We start from the raw sequence: 18,481 nt of genomic DNA, 5'->3' as shown, positions 1-18,481 counted from the left end.
GTGGGGCAGCACCAGGTAGTTCATTCCCCAGGTTTTGGTTCCAAGGCCAGCTCAGAAGACAACTCCGCCAAGCAGGTCAGAAGCCTGCCTTCTTAGTTTGCAGTGTGCAACAGTCAGGACAGTGAAGCCTAGAAACTCTCCTAACTTCTGTTACTTAAAGCATGGGCTAATGGCTTGGGACAACTCGGGCTCTCCACTATTGGGACCCCTGACCTTCCATGTTGGCTCATTCCATTGCTGCAAAGCTTCCACTGAGCTAGGTTCTCCCGACCTGGGGTTGCTCACTGACCTACGCCGTGTTTTTTATAATGGCTTAGAATGGTTTTACCTCTCCTTACCACAGAATGGATCTTACAACAGTCACTCTTGGGTATGAATCAGAGTTCCCCGTGCTCACTCATGGACTGTTATCTTGTTTTTCAGGCCATGGTTGCTTGTTACCCAGGCAACGGAACAGGCTATGTCCGTCACGTTGATAACCCAAATGGAGATGGAAGATGCGTGACATGTATATATTATCTAAATAAAGACTGGGACGCCAAGGTATGCAACTCAATTCAGCAGAGATGTTTTTTTTCGACGATGTGGTTTTTTTCCCTCATGGATATCTGTAGACCTCTCTCGAGTCTGCTTCAGTCTGGACACTCAGAGTGGACTTTTGTGATATGATACCTATAATGCTGTGCTTGAAAACAAGCACTAATACGAACACATAGCAGCATGCCTTGTGCAGTACGCACCTATGGGTGGTGCTGTGGTGTCAGTGGGCCCAGTGGAACACACCAGGAATCCCGGTGCCTGGGAGGTGGAGGCAGAAGATTCAGAAGTTCAAGGCCGCCCAGTTCAGGGAAGGTTTCCAGCTCGAGTTGAGTGTCAACCAGCCAGCTCTCCTTGAGCAGCGGGGTGAGGAGAAGGAGGATGTGTTTGTCATCCCAATCTGTCTCTAAGAGTTTGCAAGGTGCCTTGGGATTCAGTAACCTACAAAAGCAAAGAAGCAGGCCATATTCCTACTGGCTGACATTAGTCTACTGTCTAACGAGTTCTAGGTCAGGCAACGCACTCAACTGCCCTTCAACTTTGAGTCCACCCGCTCAGGAGCAGCAGTGTGTTGGGCTTGCTGGTGCATACCTATGATCTCAGCATTTGGGAGGCTCAGAGGTTAACGTTGGTCATCCTTGGCTACATGAGGAATCCAAGGCCAGCCTTGGTTATTTGAGACCTTGTTTCAAAGTGACTAAATATCTCTAGATTGGTGATTTTGGTCTAGTGCTTTTCCTCATAGTCGGAAACACAAGGGCCAGATCTATATGCATGTCCCCCACTCCTCATTTAGGGTCCCTGTGATATTCAGTGGACTCCGTGTACTGCCTGTGATGTGTATCCAGTCCCCGCAGAGAGCGGAGGTTGAGGTACACGGGTGGGATGAATGGAGTTGAGCTCACATCAGCTACGATTAGAATTTAGACCCAGGCTACACAGGGATAGCTGAGTACAGAATGGGTTAGGATGGGAGATGACTCAGCAGGCTAGGGTAACTGCCACCAAGCCTGAGGATCTAAGTTCAATCCCTGGGACTTACCAACTCCCAAACGTTGTCCCCCCCCTCCTCCCCAGCTTCCTTATGTAATGAGTGTAGATTAAAAAAACAGAGACCGCCAGCTCACCTGCTTGCTAAGCATCTGTTGAAAGTTTAAAGCACCGTGGTTGTTTTCCTGATAGTACATTACTAGGTAAGCTACTGGGCAAATGTGGCTTCATGCCTTCCTTAGCATGACTAGAAATACTCACTGGTTTTCAAACCTTACAAATAGGGTTGGAAATTGTGCATATTTGTCTATGGCAAGGGCTTACAACAAAAAGGCATTTTCCCATGCATCTGTCTGCCCTATCCGTGGAGTCTCGGCTCACCGTCACACCTTGCTAGTTACAACATAACTGTATCTACAAATAGTCCTGTTAATCATTTTGAGTCCTTTAACTCTGCCTGCTGCCTGTTTAACCTGGTGCCATTCTTGGTGGCGCATACTGACATACTCTGCTCTTTTCCCAGGTAAGTGGAGGTATTCTTCGAATTTTTCCAGAAGGCAAAGCCCAGTTTGCTGACATTGAACCCAAATTTGATAGACTGCTGTTTTTCTGGTCTGACCGGCGTAACCCTCATGAAGTACAGCCAGCATACGCCACAAGGTAGTGTTCCACTCACGGGAACTTGGTTGACAGTGTGACAGGGCAGGGAGAGTTCGAAGGGTGACCCTGAAGTTTCTGTGGAGCAGCCGCCTGCTGTCCAGGCCCTCTTTCGGCGTTAGGACCTTCTTGAGTGATCATGAGTATCTGAACATGCTCCTGGGAATGTCAGTCTGCAATAAGCCATCCTTTGCCTGAGATGACCTCCCCAACTCTGCTACTCCCAACCCCACCCCACCCCTATCCCCAACATGGTTGCACCTGTTATCACTGCCCACTCCAGGATTCTGTGGGTGTTTTCAGAGCGCTCTTAGAAAACTAGTAAAGGGGGCTGGAGAGATGGCTCAGAGGTTAAGAGCACTGACTGCTCTTCCAGAGGTCCCGAGTTCAATTCCCAGCAACCACATGGTGGTTCACAACCATCTGTAGTGAGGTCTGGTGCCCTCTTCTGGCTTGCAAGCATAAATGGAGGCAGAACACTGTATATATAATAAATAAATAAATCTTAAAAAGAAAAGGGCAGTTTTTCAGAAGTAATTCAGAGAGCAGAAGTGAGGAGAGAAGGAATTGTCAGACGGGGTGGTGGCCATATGTGTGTGGTGCATGCTGGGAAGACAGACCAGAATCACTCTCCACATCTGTGGCCATGTGTGGTGTGTGCCCGACATCGCAGCGCCAGAACTGTTGCAAGTTTATCGCCAGCCCAGGCTACATATTAAACTCCAGGCTATGTGATAGCAGCACAAAGCAATCGGTCTGTTTTTTTCTTCATGTCTCTTTCATTGGACTTTAAGGTTTAGATTCTAAACTGACTATGTTAATCCATACACTCTCTTGAGGGTGGTGGTGGTTTCCCATGTGGCATCAGTTAATGAGAAGATTCAGAAGACCCTGAAAGCACAGTGTGAAGCGCAGGCTTGCAGGGAGTGTGCCTGCTTTTATCAGGGAAAGTGGCAGGAAAGGTTCCCCCACCCCCCTCTGGCTTAGAAGCAGCCAACTGCTGGTGAGATGGACCCTCCCCAGTGTTGGGGTACAGTGGCCAAGGTTGGTGGCCATGGATGAGGTCCTGGAGCCTGCATGGCATCTGTCCTCTTCCTGCTTCTGACCCGTGCGGCTTTCATCACTGAATCACAGTGGGTGGCAGCTGCCTGGTGGAGCCTGGAGTCATAGGGACCCTGACAGGAAACCTGGGAACCAGGCACGGCACATGCAGTGAGGCCAGAGGTGCAGTCAGGAGAGGGGCCACCGGGCCAGATTCCAGGTGGGTGAGAGAGGAGGCTGTCGAGTCTGGGGCTGTGAGGAAGGCAGCTTGGGGAAGTAGCAGAGTCTGCTCGTGAGGACTCAGGGCTCAGGGAAACGCTTATCAGATATCAGACTTCGGATCGGCAGTTGACAGACAGCCTGGGACGTGGGCAAGAGCTGTTCAGAACTAGCTGTATAGCCGTGTTCCCTGAAAAAGACCATGGTAGGAATGGGAGCAGCCCGGGCAGAGCGAGTCAGCTGCTGGCTAGTGTTAGGACACAAGCACTGTGGTGCCTGCCGCCGGCTCTGCTCTGTATTTGAGTCTTCAAGCAAGGTGCTGTGATTGTGTAGCCAATTACTCGGGCTGTTGCTTTTCCCATGAACTTTGGCCTGGATCCTCAGATTCTGTCTGACCTAATGATGGCTCTCTCCTGAGGGACCAGTGGCCTGAGGCATATGCTCACAAACACAGCGTCTGTTCCTTTGCGCCACTGTTTACAAGTGCTGGCTGCCACATGCTGTTAGCTCTGGAGTCAGACACAGTGAGACACACTTCTGTTGTGCCATGAAGTCACCTGCTTTTAGCTCTGAACAGACCTGTCACACCACATTTATTTGTGTTCAGTTAGATGAGGGCTTTTGGGGAAGGAACCCTAGAAGTCTATGAGTGTTGCATAACTTCCTCAGAGACGCAGTCAAAGATGGTGGACTGCTGGACTATGTTCCTTTGTCCCAATCACTGTCCCTCCTGGGTACTTGCCCTTCCTCTATCTGTCCCTGACCATGCAGGCTGGGTGGACATGGAGAGAGGCTATGAGCCTCCCTTGGCTGCTGTAGCTCATCTGCGGGATGGACAGGACCCGCTTGCCAGTTAACACCTCTGTCTTAGAGGCTGCTTCACGCATTACAATTGTCAGGAACACTTTCTTCCCAGGGACCATTCTGATCCTGTCTTAAATTTCCTTCTAGGTACGCAATAACTGTTTGGTATTTTGATGCAGATGAGCGAGCGAGAGCTAAAGTAAAATATCTAACAGGTAAACGCAGCTGGGCGTGGCTGGCAAGGTCGGGGATGGTATCTTCCAAAAGCCACAGTACAGTCCAGGAATGTTTCTGCCAGATTCCTGAAGTCCCTATTTTAAACAGGATTTCTCTAGTTGGCCTTCATTCTGACTTGTTGAAATTGTCCAGTGCTTACCGGTTTGATGCATGTCTGAGTTAGATAGCTCAAACACAGGCAGAGCTTTTCTGCGATGCCACCCTGAGCCTGAAGCTCCTTGGTGCTCTTCAGGTTCCCTGGTCCCCTCCCCTTGTCTTTCAGATAGACGGATATCTCTTCCTTTCACAACATTCACTCTAAAGAATGTGTGGCGGGCTGGAGAGATGGCTCCGTTGTTAAGAGCATTGACTGCTCTTCGAGAGGTCCTGCGTTCAATTCCCACCAACTCTATGGTAGCTCACCGCCATCTGTAATGGGATGTGGTGCCTTCTTCTGTCATGCAGGCATTCATGCAAATTGAGCACTCATATTCATAAATAAATTTTAAAATCTTAAAAAAGAGAGAGAGAGAGAGAATGTGTGGCCATAAGGAAAGTCTGTACAGAAGGGGCAGACCAGCTCCGCAGACAGGTGTGCGGATTCCCAGGTGCCAGCTCTGTGTGTAGGCCATGGACGTGTGCACCTGTGTGTCCTGGGACCTGAAGCATACCCAGTAGTCCCAGGACCCACTCAGTGGGTTCTAAGGAGCTGGACTCAGAGCTGTGCCTTATGTACTTTCACTGGCTCAGTACTTTTCAGTACTCGGGTGGCTTTAAATTAAAGATGTCACTGTTTCTGACGAGGTGTCTGTGCTTGTCACAGAGGCAACGGGAACAGCCACTAGGGTAGACCGATGAGAAGAGCCGCTGGAGAAGTGAGGTGTTTCCGGCGCCATCACGGGCTCTCTGGTGCTTTATGATTGGCTGCAGTCTCAGAGCCTGTTGCTTCATGAGTGAATGCCTCTTTTTCTTGCAGGTGAGAAAGGTGTGAGGGTTGAACTCAAGCCCAATTCAGTCAGCAAAGACGTCTAGTGGGGCCTTGGGTCCGGCAGTACCCACGTCACCTACAGCCTCTCAGTTGCCTTCTGTGGACTCGTGGACAGGATGGACAGAGAGACACCTGCCTGGTATTTCAGCTGGGAGCCAGGCGACTTCGCCGGGTGTCATCCAACAGAGGGCTCCATCTGCTGGGACTGTACTGTGGGGTCAGCTCCAGATCTGTGACTGCTCTTGGCTGCTGACCCAAGAGGAGACGCTGTCGGAGGAGAGTAGCTTTTCCATCTGGACACGAAACAAGGGCCCTTTGTAGGAATTTCTTCAGTCTTCTATTTTGCCAGACCTGTCACCTAACTGAGTTCATTTCATCTCTTTTTTATATCAAGTTTTGAATTCGGGGAATTTTTGTATTAGGTACAATTTATCAAAACTGAATTAAGAAAAAAAAATTTACAGTATTATTCTCAAAATAACATCAATCTATTTTTGTAAACCTCTTCATGCTATTAAATTTTGCCCTCAAGGCCTCCTGCGATGATTGTTGCCAGTGAGTGACGACGTGTTGCTTCTGCCTGAACGTAAAGGACGGGCGGGCGCTGTGTCCCAGCCCGAGTGCACGAGGTTTTTCTTGGCCCGTCTCTCAGTGATTCCAACCTGTAAAGGTCACTGCTCTCGCGCTTCGACCGACCTAACAGTAGATGGTTGCCACTGGCACTCAACTAACTCAACATAGTTACAAGAGGAAACAAGCCACAGGAGAGGGTTTGTCTCTTCAGTTAATTTTTTTAAAGCGAAGTGACGGGCACTAAATGAACTCGGGGCTCTCCCTCAGCTTCGGGTTCCTGAGACAAAGGGCTTTCTTCTGCGGCAGGTCTAGCCTGCCTACAGCCGTGTCCCACTGCCGCAGGTTTCCTTGTGGCTTCTCCGTAGTTTTGACTGTGCTTCCAGACCCTTCCAGGTCAGGGCTGTGTTCTTGTGGCAGGGCACCTGGTGGACCCAGGCACGTGAATGTGGTATGTGGTTGTAGCCTCAATCGTGGCCATCGGCTCCTTGGACAGCCACGAGCCATTTTCATACCCAATAATGAAAGCTGTGTGCTAGCTTAGAAATCAAAGGGGGTGTAAAAGCACACATTCTTTGTTTTATGGGTTTTTCTCTTTTTAGAGGACAGAGGGACAACCACACGAGGCTGCCAGACTCCTGTCACCTCTACAGTCCCCTTAGAAAGCCAGAGTTTGCACAGATTGTGGGTATAACTCCTGTCCCCTTAGGTGTTCTATCTCCGACCTTGATCTTTGCCAAAATGTGTGTATGCAGAACTATTTCTGTGTATTTTCCTTGACACCCGTCTTAGCACCTGTGTAGTTTGTATCCGGTTAGAAACCTTTTCTATGGAAAGCTCAGTAATTCTTATTAAGAGATTGCTATTGTTCATGTAAAACATGAAAACAACCAAGTAGAGCCGTGTGTGGATGAGGGCCCACTCAGCACTGTGCTTGCTTGAGGGGCTCTCGGCAGGAAGTCTCCTTCTGACCCATATCCGCTGACCACACCTCTCCAGCAAGTGCCTCTGCCGCTGGCCAGCTCAAGGTTTGCCCACCTGGCCCCGAAGCACCGTGTTTCGGAGTTGGGAGGAACTGTTTGGCATTGTTGGCAGAAGGTGTGATTGCCTGGAGCAGCAGCCTTTTAAATTCTGGAGACCCTGTAGTCCTTTGTATCTCAGACCTTTACTGATGTACCAGGTCCCAGATTCTGTGGCAGGGGATGGGGTGGGGTGTGCTTGCCAGACGAAATTTAAATTATCTATCTTTTGGGAAGTGTGTGCTTTCCTGGAGGTCACTGTGAAAACAAACAAACAAATCAGGACCGTTAACCCCTTAATGCCCACTTAAACTCAATTTCATGTTAGGACTCTTGTTTAAAACCATTTGTGGCCTGTATGTGTTCATCCTGGTTAGAGAGAAAGCTTTATGACGCTGTTTCTGTTCAACACATTAACCAGCTGTGGAACAGCCCTTTTTGCACGACAGGCAGGGCACTTCAGGATTCGCAGAGAGACTCGTGTGGTTTGGAAGTGGTATTTCCTATGAAAGCCTCTCACGTTGCTTGTAAAGCTAATCTAATTAAAAAGATGTATAAATGTTCTTGAAAAAAATCATAACTGTTGTCACCTCCAGCTGTCGTCTGTTTGCCCGGCCCATTATCACAGGCCTTCCCCGAGAGCCCATTGGTTAGTTAATAACTGCCGTCCATCTTGGGTCTAGTCCACACCATGCAGCCCACTCCCTTCTGTCAGTAGCAGAGTGAGCAGCCCAGCCCGCAGATGCTCCAGGAGCAGAGGCACGGTGGCTGGTGGCTGCACCCGCGTTCTCAGCACTGGCATTCCTGTCTTGGTAAGCTTTCATGTTGCATTAAGCCCCGTCCGTAGCTATTCAATGTGTCAAGAGCACTCCTGTGCTGCTGCTGAAGGGGAGGGGGCTTGCTATGCAGCTCTGCACACATGATCACTTGATCTGTGGTCTTCTTCGGGCCTACTGTAGCTCTAAGAATCTAGTGTGGTGGGTGTGGTGACACGCACCTTTAATCCTAGAGCAGAGAGAGGCAGAGGCAGGAAGATTTCTGTGAGGCTGGTGAGACCCAACCAACCATCTGAATGCGGTGTTGAATGTTGTATCTTCTTAGGGCATTTGGGAAATGGTACTGAACTACGCAGTGGAGTGGCTCAGAGGACGAGTCCAGTGTGGCAATGGGATAAAAGACAACACCGCTCTTTAGGTGCAGCTTTCTGAGCCTTTCCTTTAGTTTGGGGACAGGGTCCTCTTGCTTTTGCCCAGGCTGGCCTTAGACAGCAGTCCTGCTCAGCCTCCTTAGTACCCTAACACCCTGCTTTAATCTGAGTGTGCTGACTTCCTCCTGGGTCCTGTGGCTAGACACCTGAGCCCGCCACCTGGGCTGGTGGCCCTTTCCCTGGAGCCATCTATTCAGTGTTGGCTTTCCTGTTCCCAGACTCCATGTTTACCACTGCGGGTGCCCACGTTGTGAGGGGAATAGATACTCTTCAAGGTTGGCAACTCAGCCCCAAACAGGAACCCACCCTGGAAAACATTGCCTTCGATTTTGAGGTACTGTTCTGGCATGGCTCTTGGGAAGTCCTAGCCCCGGGTCTTTATGCCAGAGTCTGTCAGAGTCTCTGGAATATTCTCATCCCTGGGCTTTATAATCTCACAGCTTGCTTGCCTTTGCTTCTGGCTTTTCTCTGCCCTGGTGAAATCACACCCCAGTGCCTGGAGCATTCTCCACTCTTTCCAGATCTTTCCTGTTGCACAGTGGGGGCAGGGCAACCAGTGAATTCATCCCGAGTGTTCTTTTCTGGGAAAGAACTTCACCTATAAAGGCAAGTGCTGGAAGGGACCAATCAGCCAGAAGCCCCATTGTGTTTGCAAGGCAAGGAAACTCAAGCCTTTGCAAAGGTTAAAAAAAATTTTAAAAATAAAAGGAAACTTGAGACTTAACTGTACAGCATAAGAAAGTCTAAATGCAGTCAAACAAGCATTTTCTTGGATAAAACTTTCCCTTTAGGGAACAGACTGAAGCAAGCCAAGCACCAAGGGCGGCTGAGATGGCAGTTAGGCACTTACTGCCAAGACTGACCCTGAACCCATGTAGGTGAGACCTCTGGCTAACCATGCTGTGGCAGGAGCAAGTTCCCAACCCTCAGAAACTTCTACCAGATGCAGATGTCCAAGGAAGAACGGAAACTTAGTGAAGGAGAAATGTAGCCCTTCCTTGCCCAGAAGGGCTAGAAAGCAAGCAAAGCACACATATCTGTGCTCCAGGCTTAGGTTGCCTTAGACAAGCAGTAATGATAAAGATGGCTTCTCCAGTATGTAGAGAAACTGCCCTACACCTTCCAGTTCTGGTTAGAGATTTAACAAGGAGACAGCGGACTCTGCGCAAACATACACGTGGTAAGCATAAAATCGGGGTCGGATCAGTAGAGATTAAGGTTCAAACTAAGTTTCTAAGGCTTCAAGTAGGCAGCTTTGGAAAGAATTCCATCTAAACATCCTTGGCTGATTGTCTATGGCAAGGAGTTGGTGTTGCTACTGGAGGACTGAGAGACAGGATAGCAAATGTGACCGGATTCTTGTCCCCCACATCCTGGTTTGAGTCTGAGATGACATCAGGAGCCTCTGGTGTCTACTCTGTTGACTTCACCACACAGGGCCATATACTTGACATCTTCCCACTTATTTCGCCTTTTACTGACTACGGCCACCTTTAGTCTATGGAGATTCTGAGCCAAACTAAGTGTGGTCTAATATTCTATATCAAGGTAAGGGGAGGGAAGAGCCTCAGCTCTACTAACCATGATGAGAACCACCACAGCTGTCAGGCAGCCCACCCTGGGCATGCAGTTCAGTGGTAGAGCATTTAACCTGCTCCTGGGTGCTGGGATTGCACTCTTGGCCTTATGTTTGCATGTCTGTAAGCATACAAATGTGAGTTTGTGAACTCAGTTTATGAGGAGTCAGGGCCCATCAGCACCACAAAAATCAAACCGGAAAGACACATCAACCACTTTACATCAAAACACTGTTTATTTTTAAATTCTGTAAAGCTTTGAAAAAAAAATACAATCTTAGAGCTTTGGAACAAGACAGAATGGGGTTTTAATGTTTTTCCCTTTTCTTCAGAGGTCCCAGTTAGGATGTGGACTCAGTTGGGCAAAGCCAAGGAAAGGTTTCTCACACTGCTTTTTACTAGCATGGAACTGGGATGTAAGCACAAATTCTGTAAAACAGGAGTACAGCTGTGGCCCTAAAGTGTGGAGCTGAACCAACTTCAGCTCCACTGTGAGGTTAGAAATTTCCTTCCAGTGGGAAAATACAAACAAAATCCACATTTCACTGATAAAATGACAGATAAAAGGGTAACTACTCTTAGGGGCAAATCTTCGTAACAACTACAGGCTCATTACATTCCCACTTTCTAGCATTCTCACCATGCTGAGAAGCTGGTGTTGCCGAGACTGCACCTGGCTACTCTGCACAGGTGGTTAGTAGACAGACACAGCAGGTGCAGTCCCACCCTCAACCTGTCTACACTCTCCCTCCCTCCTGCCCTCTGCTCAAATCTCACATTCCATCCAGCTCACCATCTTGTGTTTCTACAGGATGTACCCAGTTCTCTCCCAGCCTGAGGCCCTTCCCCTTCCTTAACAAGCTAACTCAACTCAAAACCAGTGCCAGAGTAAAACCCTGACCCAGCACCATCACAAAGCACCAATATTAATCTGCAGGTTTCCCTCACTGAGGATGTAGCTCCTGAAAGGTGTGAACTACCACCTAATTTGTTTCATAGCCCTAGAACTTAGGTAGTTTGGCACAAAAATATTTAATTGTCTATAACCTGTTAAATTAGTGAAAATATGGCATATATCCAAAAAAACCTTTAATAGCTATTTACCTATAAACATTAAATACTATTAACTTCATGCTTTAAGAAATAGCAAAACTTGTCACCCAATCCTGCACCTAAAGACCCTGTCAGGGATGCTGAAAGGCCACAGTGGCCACTGCTGGGAGGAGAGTTGGATAGAGCTGACCACAGACACCCTGTGACGTCCACTCCTGAGTGGCTGTTGTCAGCATTGCTTAGCCCTGCACTGGGACACTTCCAATGGTTCAATAATACTGGGGTGAGGGAGGAAACTTCTAGCTATCTTTAAATTCTACAAAGGAATGAAAATAAGCCTACACGGTAACAAAGAAACTACCTTCACACTCTCTGGTAACAAACTGTGACCTCTGGGGATGGAGAAGGCAGGCCCTGTGAAGGGTCAACTACAGCAGGACTCCCCCAGCTCCCCTGGGGGACGTAATGGAGGAAATTATACAGGGGAACACCGGACAAACCAGGTTCACCCCAAAATGCACAAGATTTATGCACCGTGTAGCAAAGTCAGCAAGGTGGAGGAACAGACAGGAGACAAGATAAACTGAGCCACATGTCTGCGTCCCCTGCCCGGATGCAGACAGACACAACCTTCCAGAGCTCAGATGGTCATCTTTGCTCGCACTTTGGTGTAGAGTTCACAGTGCTGCCTAGGCATTTTCTGCTCTCCAAGGAATCAGGCAGCTTGGTGAGATGTTATACATCAGTTACATTTTAGCACCAAGTTTAAACCATTCACTTACGTTCCCATCAAATCTGGCCTGCAGAACCAAGTAACCACTTTAACATTCCAAAACAACTGCACTGTACATTCGGTATCCACTTTACTCTCAATTCTGCAACCGCTGCTTGGTAAATAAAGATGGGACAGAGGGGAAAAAAGGAAGGAAGGAAGGAAGGAAGGGAGGGAGGGAGGGACGGAGGGAGGGAAGGAAGGAAGGAAGGAGGAAAAAAGCCCAAACAAAAACTTTGAGACATGGTCTCATCATAGCCCACACTGGAGCTTAAGCCTAGGCTGGCTTCAAACCCCCTCAGCCATCTCCCTGCCTCAGCTTCCCAAGTACTGGGATTTTAAACATGAGTTATCATTAACTAGAAAAATTCTTTTAAATATATGAGTCTTTAAAATCTGCTGCCACTTTTTAGTAAAAGTAGGACAAATTATATACATAAATATATTCTATTTAAAATATAAGTTACTAAGAATATAGAAGTCTAAAATTTGGTGCCACCTTTATGTAGAAAGTCAAATCTTTTAAACTACAGAAAGCTGTTAGGATTTAAAGAGAACTCTTGAGTCCTTTTAGGACAACTACAGTTTCATACTATCTGAACAAAGTGTCAGACCTCAAAATGATGAACATCGGCTTAGAGGATGGGGCTTCGCGTTAACAGTATTCAGCTGTCAGGGACTCCAGATAAGACTACCCTGAGCATAAAAACAGAAGCACTCTAAACCTTCATGAACAAAACAAAACGACCCAAAAGTACATAAAGCCATACGCGGTCACGGGACAAAGGGAGCCATGTCCTGGTAAGGCGTGGATGGACACAGCACACTGACACGGAAGCTCCTGAGACAGAGGCTCCCTACATTCCTCAGGGTCGTGGGCTGGAGTGATGCTCCTGCCTCAGCTTCCTGAGCATCTGGTATTACAGGCACACTCCCCCCCTATGGAGTTGCAGACTTAAACTACAGTTGCTCACTGGGTGTCTATAAAGCGCTGGCGCAGTCAGTCAGACTGTAAGATACAGGTCTCTCACCTGCCACCTGCCAGGTGACACCACCATGAGCCAACGGGCAGCGTGGGACCCACTCCACCTCACACTCTTCGAGGTCGCAGGTTGGTTTTGTTACCTTCCAGGCATCGGTCCAAGTGCTCGTTAATCTGTGACTCCACCACCACGCCCTGACACACTGGACAGTTGACCAGCCGCCGTTGACTGCTCAAGCTCTGAGGAGCGCTGGCGGCTGTGGGCTGTGAGCTACTCCGAAGGTCACCACCACTTTGTGTTTGTTCCTTGATAGTATCCAAAGCAGTCCTGTCCTCCAACCTGGGTCGCTTGTTCAGGAATTGGTCTTCAGACCCACTCTCCTCTCGGGATATGGTTGCGGATGTCCCAGCTGCAGATGTCACGGTTGCTGACGCTGGTGCTGTGACTTTGGAGGTATTTCTCAGGGATGCCCTGGAAGGTGGGACCTTCCTCTGAGAGCCTCCTGAGGCAGGACGCTTGGTGCCATCCCCAGTGGTCCCGTTCTTTACTGGGGATCCATTCACATTTCGGAAAGCCTTTTGGTTGGCAACAGAGACTCTGGGGAAGTAGGAGCTCAGGACACTTTGGTGACTAGCAGTGGGAAGAGGGCTGACAAGATGAGGTTTCTTTGGGAGACAGTTCTGTTCACATTTCACCTCAGCATTGGAATTGAGCCTCAGGCCACTCACTGAATGGTCTTGACTTGAGAGACCTTTGGCTTCATTAACCATGTATGAGGTGTTCAGCTTCCCAGCTGAAGGGCAAGTGCTTGCGTCTCCAAGAACATAGCCTTTTCCACTGAATGGGATGAGCAGCTGGGCCTCCCCTCTGCACAGCTTGTCTGCAAAGGAGACAGACAAGACTTCCTCAACACATTGCCACCCAGACACTGAGCACGGCGGTTATCAAAAATGAAGTATTGCTCTGTTCTAACTGAGATCTGTGCAGTAGTCACCTATTGACAAGAGAAGGCAACTTTCAGTAGTCAGAGCCCTGTACTGAAAGAACAGGAGGAATGGAAGAAATCATAGATAAAAGAATCCAAAACTGAGCAAGGATTGTTCCCAGGAAAGTACCGATTCCTCTCGCCTGCCTGCTCCACGCCTGGCTTCCTACAGATTCAGTCCTTCTGCACCAACCAATTCTCCAGTCCCCTGTGCCTTCTCTGCATTTCACATTAGGAACTAGGGTTTGACTCCCAAGGCTGACCCTACCCAACTGACAACCTTGCAAGGACAAGTGTCACCTCAAGTAACTGCTGCCTCCCCAGGAGCTTCTGAGGAAGGGAGCAGATCCTAAGGATGACATGGGACAAATGAAGGCTGCACTCCTTTCCCATCCTCCCAAGCCACCTTAGCAGGTCACCAGCCTGTCACACCCCGGTGCTGTTACCTCACTTAGACACCCATTTGCCTTGGACACTCCCTCAGATACAGCCAATGGAGATGTCTTCACCTTCTCTCCCTTCCACACAGCAGAGCACACTTGGTTACGGTCACCTTGTGGATGCAATGTGCTCCTTACTGCTGGAAACGTCCGCAGTGGAGCAGAGCAGCCCCTGCAGTAACTCCCCCAGGTTTGCTGACACAGACACACGGCCAGGCTCACACCCCAAAAGACGAGATGGAGAGGTAGGCACCTTTATTCTCCACTGCCGATGCTGGCTGCTTGTCTGCTTTTGTCTTCCCTCTGCCTTTCTTCGAATAGTTCTCTGGCTCCTTGATTTTTATGTAAGTGCCTCCACAAGTTTTCTGGTGGTCAGCCCACCAGTAGTCATGAACAGAGGGGGCCCTGTTGGTGGCACGCTTCACATAGCCGTAGTAGGGCTGTCTGTGCTGGCAGGGTCCATTGCAGCGCCACCAGTGCCGGCGATACTCATCCACCTCATCATGGAAAGTGTGGTAGACCTGGGCAGAGGAGTAGCCAGCAGTCAGGATAAGGTAGAGAATCTAATGAGGTATTTTACCCAAGGAGTCTTTCTGTTTTGAGATATTCCATTTCTCAGACATTCCTAAAAAGTTCCATTTGGGGACAGCTACTATATTTAGTTTCTTTTCAGAAGTTCACTATAATGGGAAACATCAGGCAATTTAAAACTTCCTACTGTATAAAGATAGAAGCATGTATGTGTGTGTGTATGTATGTATGTATGTATGTATATATATATGTATATGTATGTATGTATGTATGTGTATATATATGTATATGTATATATATATATATATATATATATATATATATATATATATATGTAAAAGATTTTGGTGGGGGAAAACTCACAACCAGAAAACACCTCCATGAAAGTAAACGTTGCAGAGAATGAACACCACCACCACTAAAAGCTAGACCCGAAGAGGTTTACCACAGCACCTTAATAAACTGCCAACAGGGAGAAAGACCATGGGACTGGAGAGATGGCTCATCGGTTAAGAGCTCTGGCTACTCTTCCAGAGGACTCTGGTTCAGTTGCCAGCACCCACAATACAGCTCACAGCTGTCTGTAACTCCCATAGACACACATGCAAGCAAAGCATCAATGCACATAGAAAATAAAACTAAGTAAAAAGGGAAATGTTAGAAAGCACACATATTTGCTTAAGTTCCTAGAAATGATAAAAACTGCTAAAGGGCCAAATCCTTCCCAAGGAAACAAAGAAAATCCCCATAATTAACAACATTTAGTCAGTGCTCAGGGTGCTGAGACACTGTACATCCTTACGGTCAAGAGCTCAAAACTGCTGTTACATCATTGCATAGCAACAGACAGTTCTGGATATAGGCATGACCCCTAGTGTAGGGGACAGCACACCTCAGCCCTGGCTGTGATATCTCCTCCAACATTGTCACTGTCGGGACGATGAGGGAGAATTTAGGATGAGCTGGAGCTGCCCCTGAAGGTCAGAGGAGGATAATGTATGCCTGAGATGCTGACCTGCAGTTAATGGAAGCCCCAGCAAAGAGGCTTGCTGGCTCCTTAGCCACTCCACCTAGAGCCTAGATGATAGGGCTTTTGCTCAAGGCTAAAAATATCCGTTTCTACCTAGTTCACTTTTACTGAATGGCTACTGGGTTTGGTAGCACATACCCATAATCCCACCACTTGGGCTGAGTTAGAATTGTGAGTTTGAGGCCAGACTGGGCTAGACAGTAAAACCCTGATCTTGCTTGCTCCCCACACCTGTGTGGCTCAGTATACCGTTATGTTGGCTCCTGTCAGTTGGTTGATTCGATGCATATGTTTACAGAACTCTGGGCCGTGTCCTTCCCGGTCTTTATCATTATTAGTGACAAATAAGTAGGCATGTATCATTTCATGCAAAAGAGTCTGAAACAGAAAACCAGCGTATTAATTTTCTAGGGCATGTCTAAAGATAAAAGGAATTCTCTTTCTTTTTTTTTTTGGTCTTTTGAGACAGGGTTTCTCTGTGTAGCCCTGGCTATCCTGGAACTCACTCTGTAGACCAGGCTGGCCTTGAACTCAGAAATCCGCCTGCCTCTGCCTCCCAAGTGCTGGGATTAAAGGTTTCTGCCACCACGCCCGGCATGAATTCTCTTTCTTAACCTGCAGTCCTATCCTTCTGCAGACCCAAGTACAAACCTTTACATATAATATTCCAAGCTCTGCAGAACCCAGTCAACAATCCCCTTCACAGAATTAACATTTTTCACAAAGGCCCATTTAACTTAACCAACCCAAACCCAAAAGGTCAGTGAATCCAACCACACAAAACTTTAAAATCCTGATAGTGAAAACTCTACAATCCAGACTCCAGGTGCCGAACCGGAAATGCCAACACTGAAAGAGCCGACAGCCTGGTGCGTACCCGTGATGGCAAATCTCAAGATGGAGGCAGAAAGCTCAGGCGTTTGAGATCAGCTCACCATCAACCCCTCTAAAAATAGCTGGGTATGGGCATGACAGCTCACTGGGGAAGCTGAAGCAAGAGAAGCATAAAGACCAGGGCCAACCTAAGGAACAGAGACTCTTGTCTCTTAAAATCAACAAAATAACCTGGCCAGGAATGGTGGTGCACAGCTGTAAACCCTTGGGTAGAGGCAAGAGGATCTTGTGGTTGAAGCCAGTATGGGCTGCTATCAAGAACCCATCTCTAGCCGGGTGGTGGTGGCACACGCCCTTAATCCCAGCACTTGGGAGGCAGAGGCAGGCGGATTTCTGAGTTCGAGGCCAGCCCAGTCTACAGAGTGAGTTCCAGGACAGCCAGGACTACACAGAGAAACCCTGTCTCGAAAAACAAACAAACAAACAAACAAAGAACCCATCTCTTAAAAATAAATAAATAAATAAATAAATCCTGCAAATCAACTTGTTGAGAATCAGGCTTATGCAAAGAATACCTCTACAAGGTCCTTTCTTGGTCTCAGTTTTAACAGGGGCTCACTGAGACGGATGGAGCACATGCCTCCTCTCCCTTCATAGGTGCAGATCCCAGCACACCTGGAAAACAGTCACAACAATGGATTAGGGTCAACGAATACAGAGGAGACAGAACAAAAAGCAAACCTTAGTCTGGCATGGTGGTGCAGGCCTTTAATCCCAGCACGTGGAAGGCAGATGCAGGAGGATCTCCGAGTTCCAGGCCAGCCTGGTCTACAGAGTATGTTCCAGGACAGCCACAGATACATAGTGAGGCCCTCTCCCCTCTCCCCACAAAAAAGGGGGTGGGGGTGGGCAGCAAATCCCTAACAGTTCTTGGGCAAGAACTGTTTCACAAGAAAACGTCCCTGATGGGAGGATGGCTTTCCTGAGTGGGTCACTTGGCTTCAGAGAGTTAACACTTGCTAACCCTCACCCACTGTCACCCTCTCCCCTCCGCACAGGCATACATGGGCACTTCTCCCAAAACAGTCACAGGGCTGGTATGAGGTTAGAAGTACACTACGTCTTAGCCTGCTTTACCTCAAGCTGCTATGTGACAGTGTATGTGCGGGGCAGATTACTATCTCGAATAGGATTTCTCAAACTCTGATAAGGGATCCGGCTGGTTCATCACTGAGGGACGTTGGGCCCGGGACTGGGGAGTGGGCACGTTTCCCGGCGACCTCTCCCTGCGCCGCGAGGCGGGGACACCAACGACAATTTAGCGGCCTGGCCCTTCCCGACGTTCCGAGCCGTTCGCGGACGCACTCACAGGGTCATGCGCACACTCCACTTCACCTCCACCGCCTCCAGCTGACCCCAGAAGAAGCGATCGTTAAACTGCAGGAAGAGCGCCTGCAGGTCTGGGGTGGGGTCCACCAGCTCCCAGGACGCGTCCACCAACGACACGGGCTCCCGCGCCGCCGCCGCGCGCCGCGCCATCTGCACGTCCCACTCCTCCTGCAGCCGCAACGCGACCACCAGATCCTCGTCCATCCCGCTACTCCCACCTCGGCCGCTCCCAAGACGCCGGTCGGGCTCGTGCGGCGCACGGATCTCGCGAGGCCTCCCGGCCCTGCTGTCAGGGCGCGCGGGCTAGCCTCGAACGCCTAACCGAAGGTGGCTCGGCGCTGCCCCGCGGGCACAGGCTTAGGAACGCTGGGCTCGGGCTGGGGACGGCTTTAGGCAGCCGGTTGTCTCCTGACAGCCGCTGAGGTCCGGCGACACACGTCAAGTCTGGTCCGTGCCGGACCCTCCTCTGACTTCCGTGCTGGCTCGTCCGCGCACGCGCCTTAAGACGCTGCCGTTTCCGCGCAGGCGCATTGTCCGCACTCCGCCCCGGGCGCAGGCGCAGTGCGAGCGGCTCGACTCTGGCACAGGCGCAATGCAGCGCTCGGCTCCGGCGCAGGCGTTTGGGTGTTGCTCCCGCCC

The 18,481-nt window shown here is 49.2% G+C and overlaps 2 protein-coding genes across 5 annotated transcripts in view; one reads left to right on the top strand and one right to left on the bottom strand.

Annotated features, from left to right (window-relative positions):
* Window positions 1-7,617, top strand: part of Egln1 (egl-9 family hypoxia-inducible factor 1) — a 40,668-nt gene extending 33,051 nt beyond the window's left edge. Inside the window, exons 2-5 of one of the 2 annotated variants that reach the window (NM_053207.2) lie at window positions 424-543; window positions 2,051-2,187; window positions 4,396-4,463; window positions 5,441-7,617. In NM_053207.2, the coding sequence (NP_444437.2) occupies window positions 424-543; window positions 2,051-2,187; window positions 4,396-4,463; window positions 5,441-5,496 (381 nt within the window). In that variant the 3' untranslated portion in view covers window positions 5,497-7,617. The remainder of the gene's footprint in view (window positions 1-423; window positions 544-2,050; window positions 2,188-4,395; window positions 4,464-5,440) is intronic. The other variant, NM_001363475.1, reaches the window with a different exon arrangement.
* Window positions 7,618-10,042: 2,425 nt separating this feature from the next.
* On the bottom strand, window positions 10,043-18,433 carry Sprtn (SprT-like N-terminal domain). Of its 3 annotated transcripts, none has more exons than NM_001111141.2 (5): window positions 17,823-18,310; window positions 17,029-17,128; window positions 15,869-15,997; window positions 14,312-14,579; window positions 10,043-13,513 (listed from the first exon to the last, which is right to left on the bottom strand). In NM_001111141.2, exons 1-5 carry the CDS (start codon window positions 18,044-18,046, stop codon window positions 12,741-12,743), a joined length of 1,494 nt encoding a protein of 497 aa, NP_001104611.1. In that variant the 5' UTR covers window positions 18,047-18,310; the 3' UTR covers window positions 10,043-12,740. The 3 variants fall into 3 exon arrangements, 2 of the variants coding, with proteins under 2 accessions (NP_001104611.1, XP_006531083.1); XM_006531020.4 differs by having other exon boundaries at window positions 10,153-13,513; window positions 17,591-18,304; XR_387744.3 differs by having other exon boundaries at window positions 13,139-13,513; window positions 14,065-14,579; window positions 17,823-18,433.
* Window positions 18,434-18,481: the final 48 nt, after the last annotated feature.

Source organism: Mus musculus, chromosome 8 (genome assembly GCF_000001635.26).
Source record: "Mus musculus strain C57BL/6J chromosome 8, GRCm38.p6 C57BL/6J".
Lineage (NCBI taxonomy): Eukaryota > Metazoa > Chordata > Mammalia > Rodentia > Muridae > Mus > Mus musculus.
Note: the sequence above shows the minus strand (reverse complement) of the source record. Positions and strands in the feature narration are given on the sequence as shown.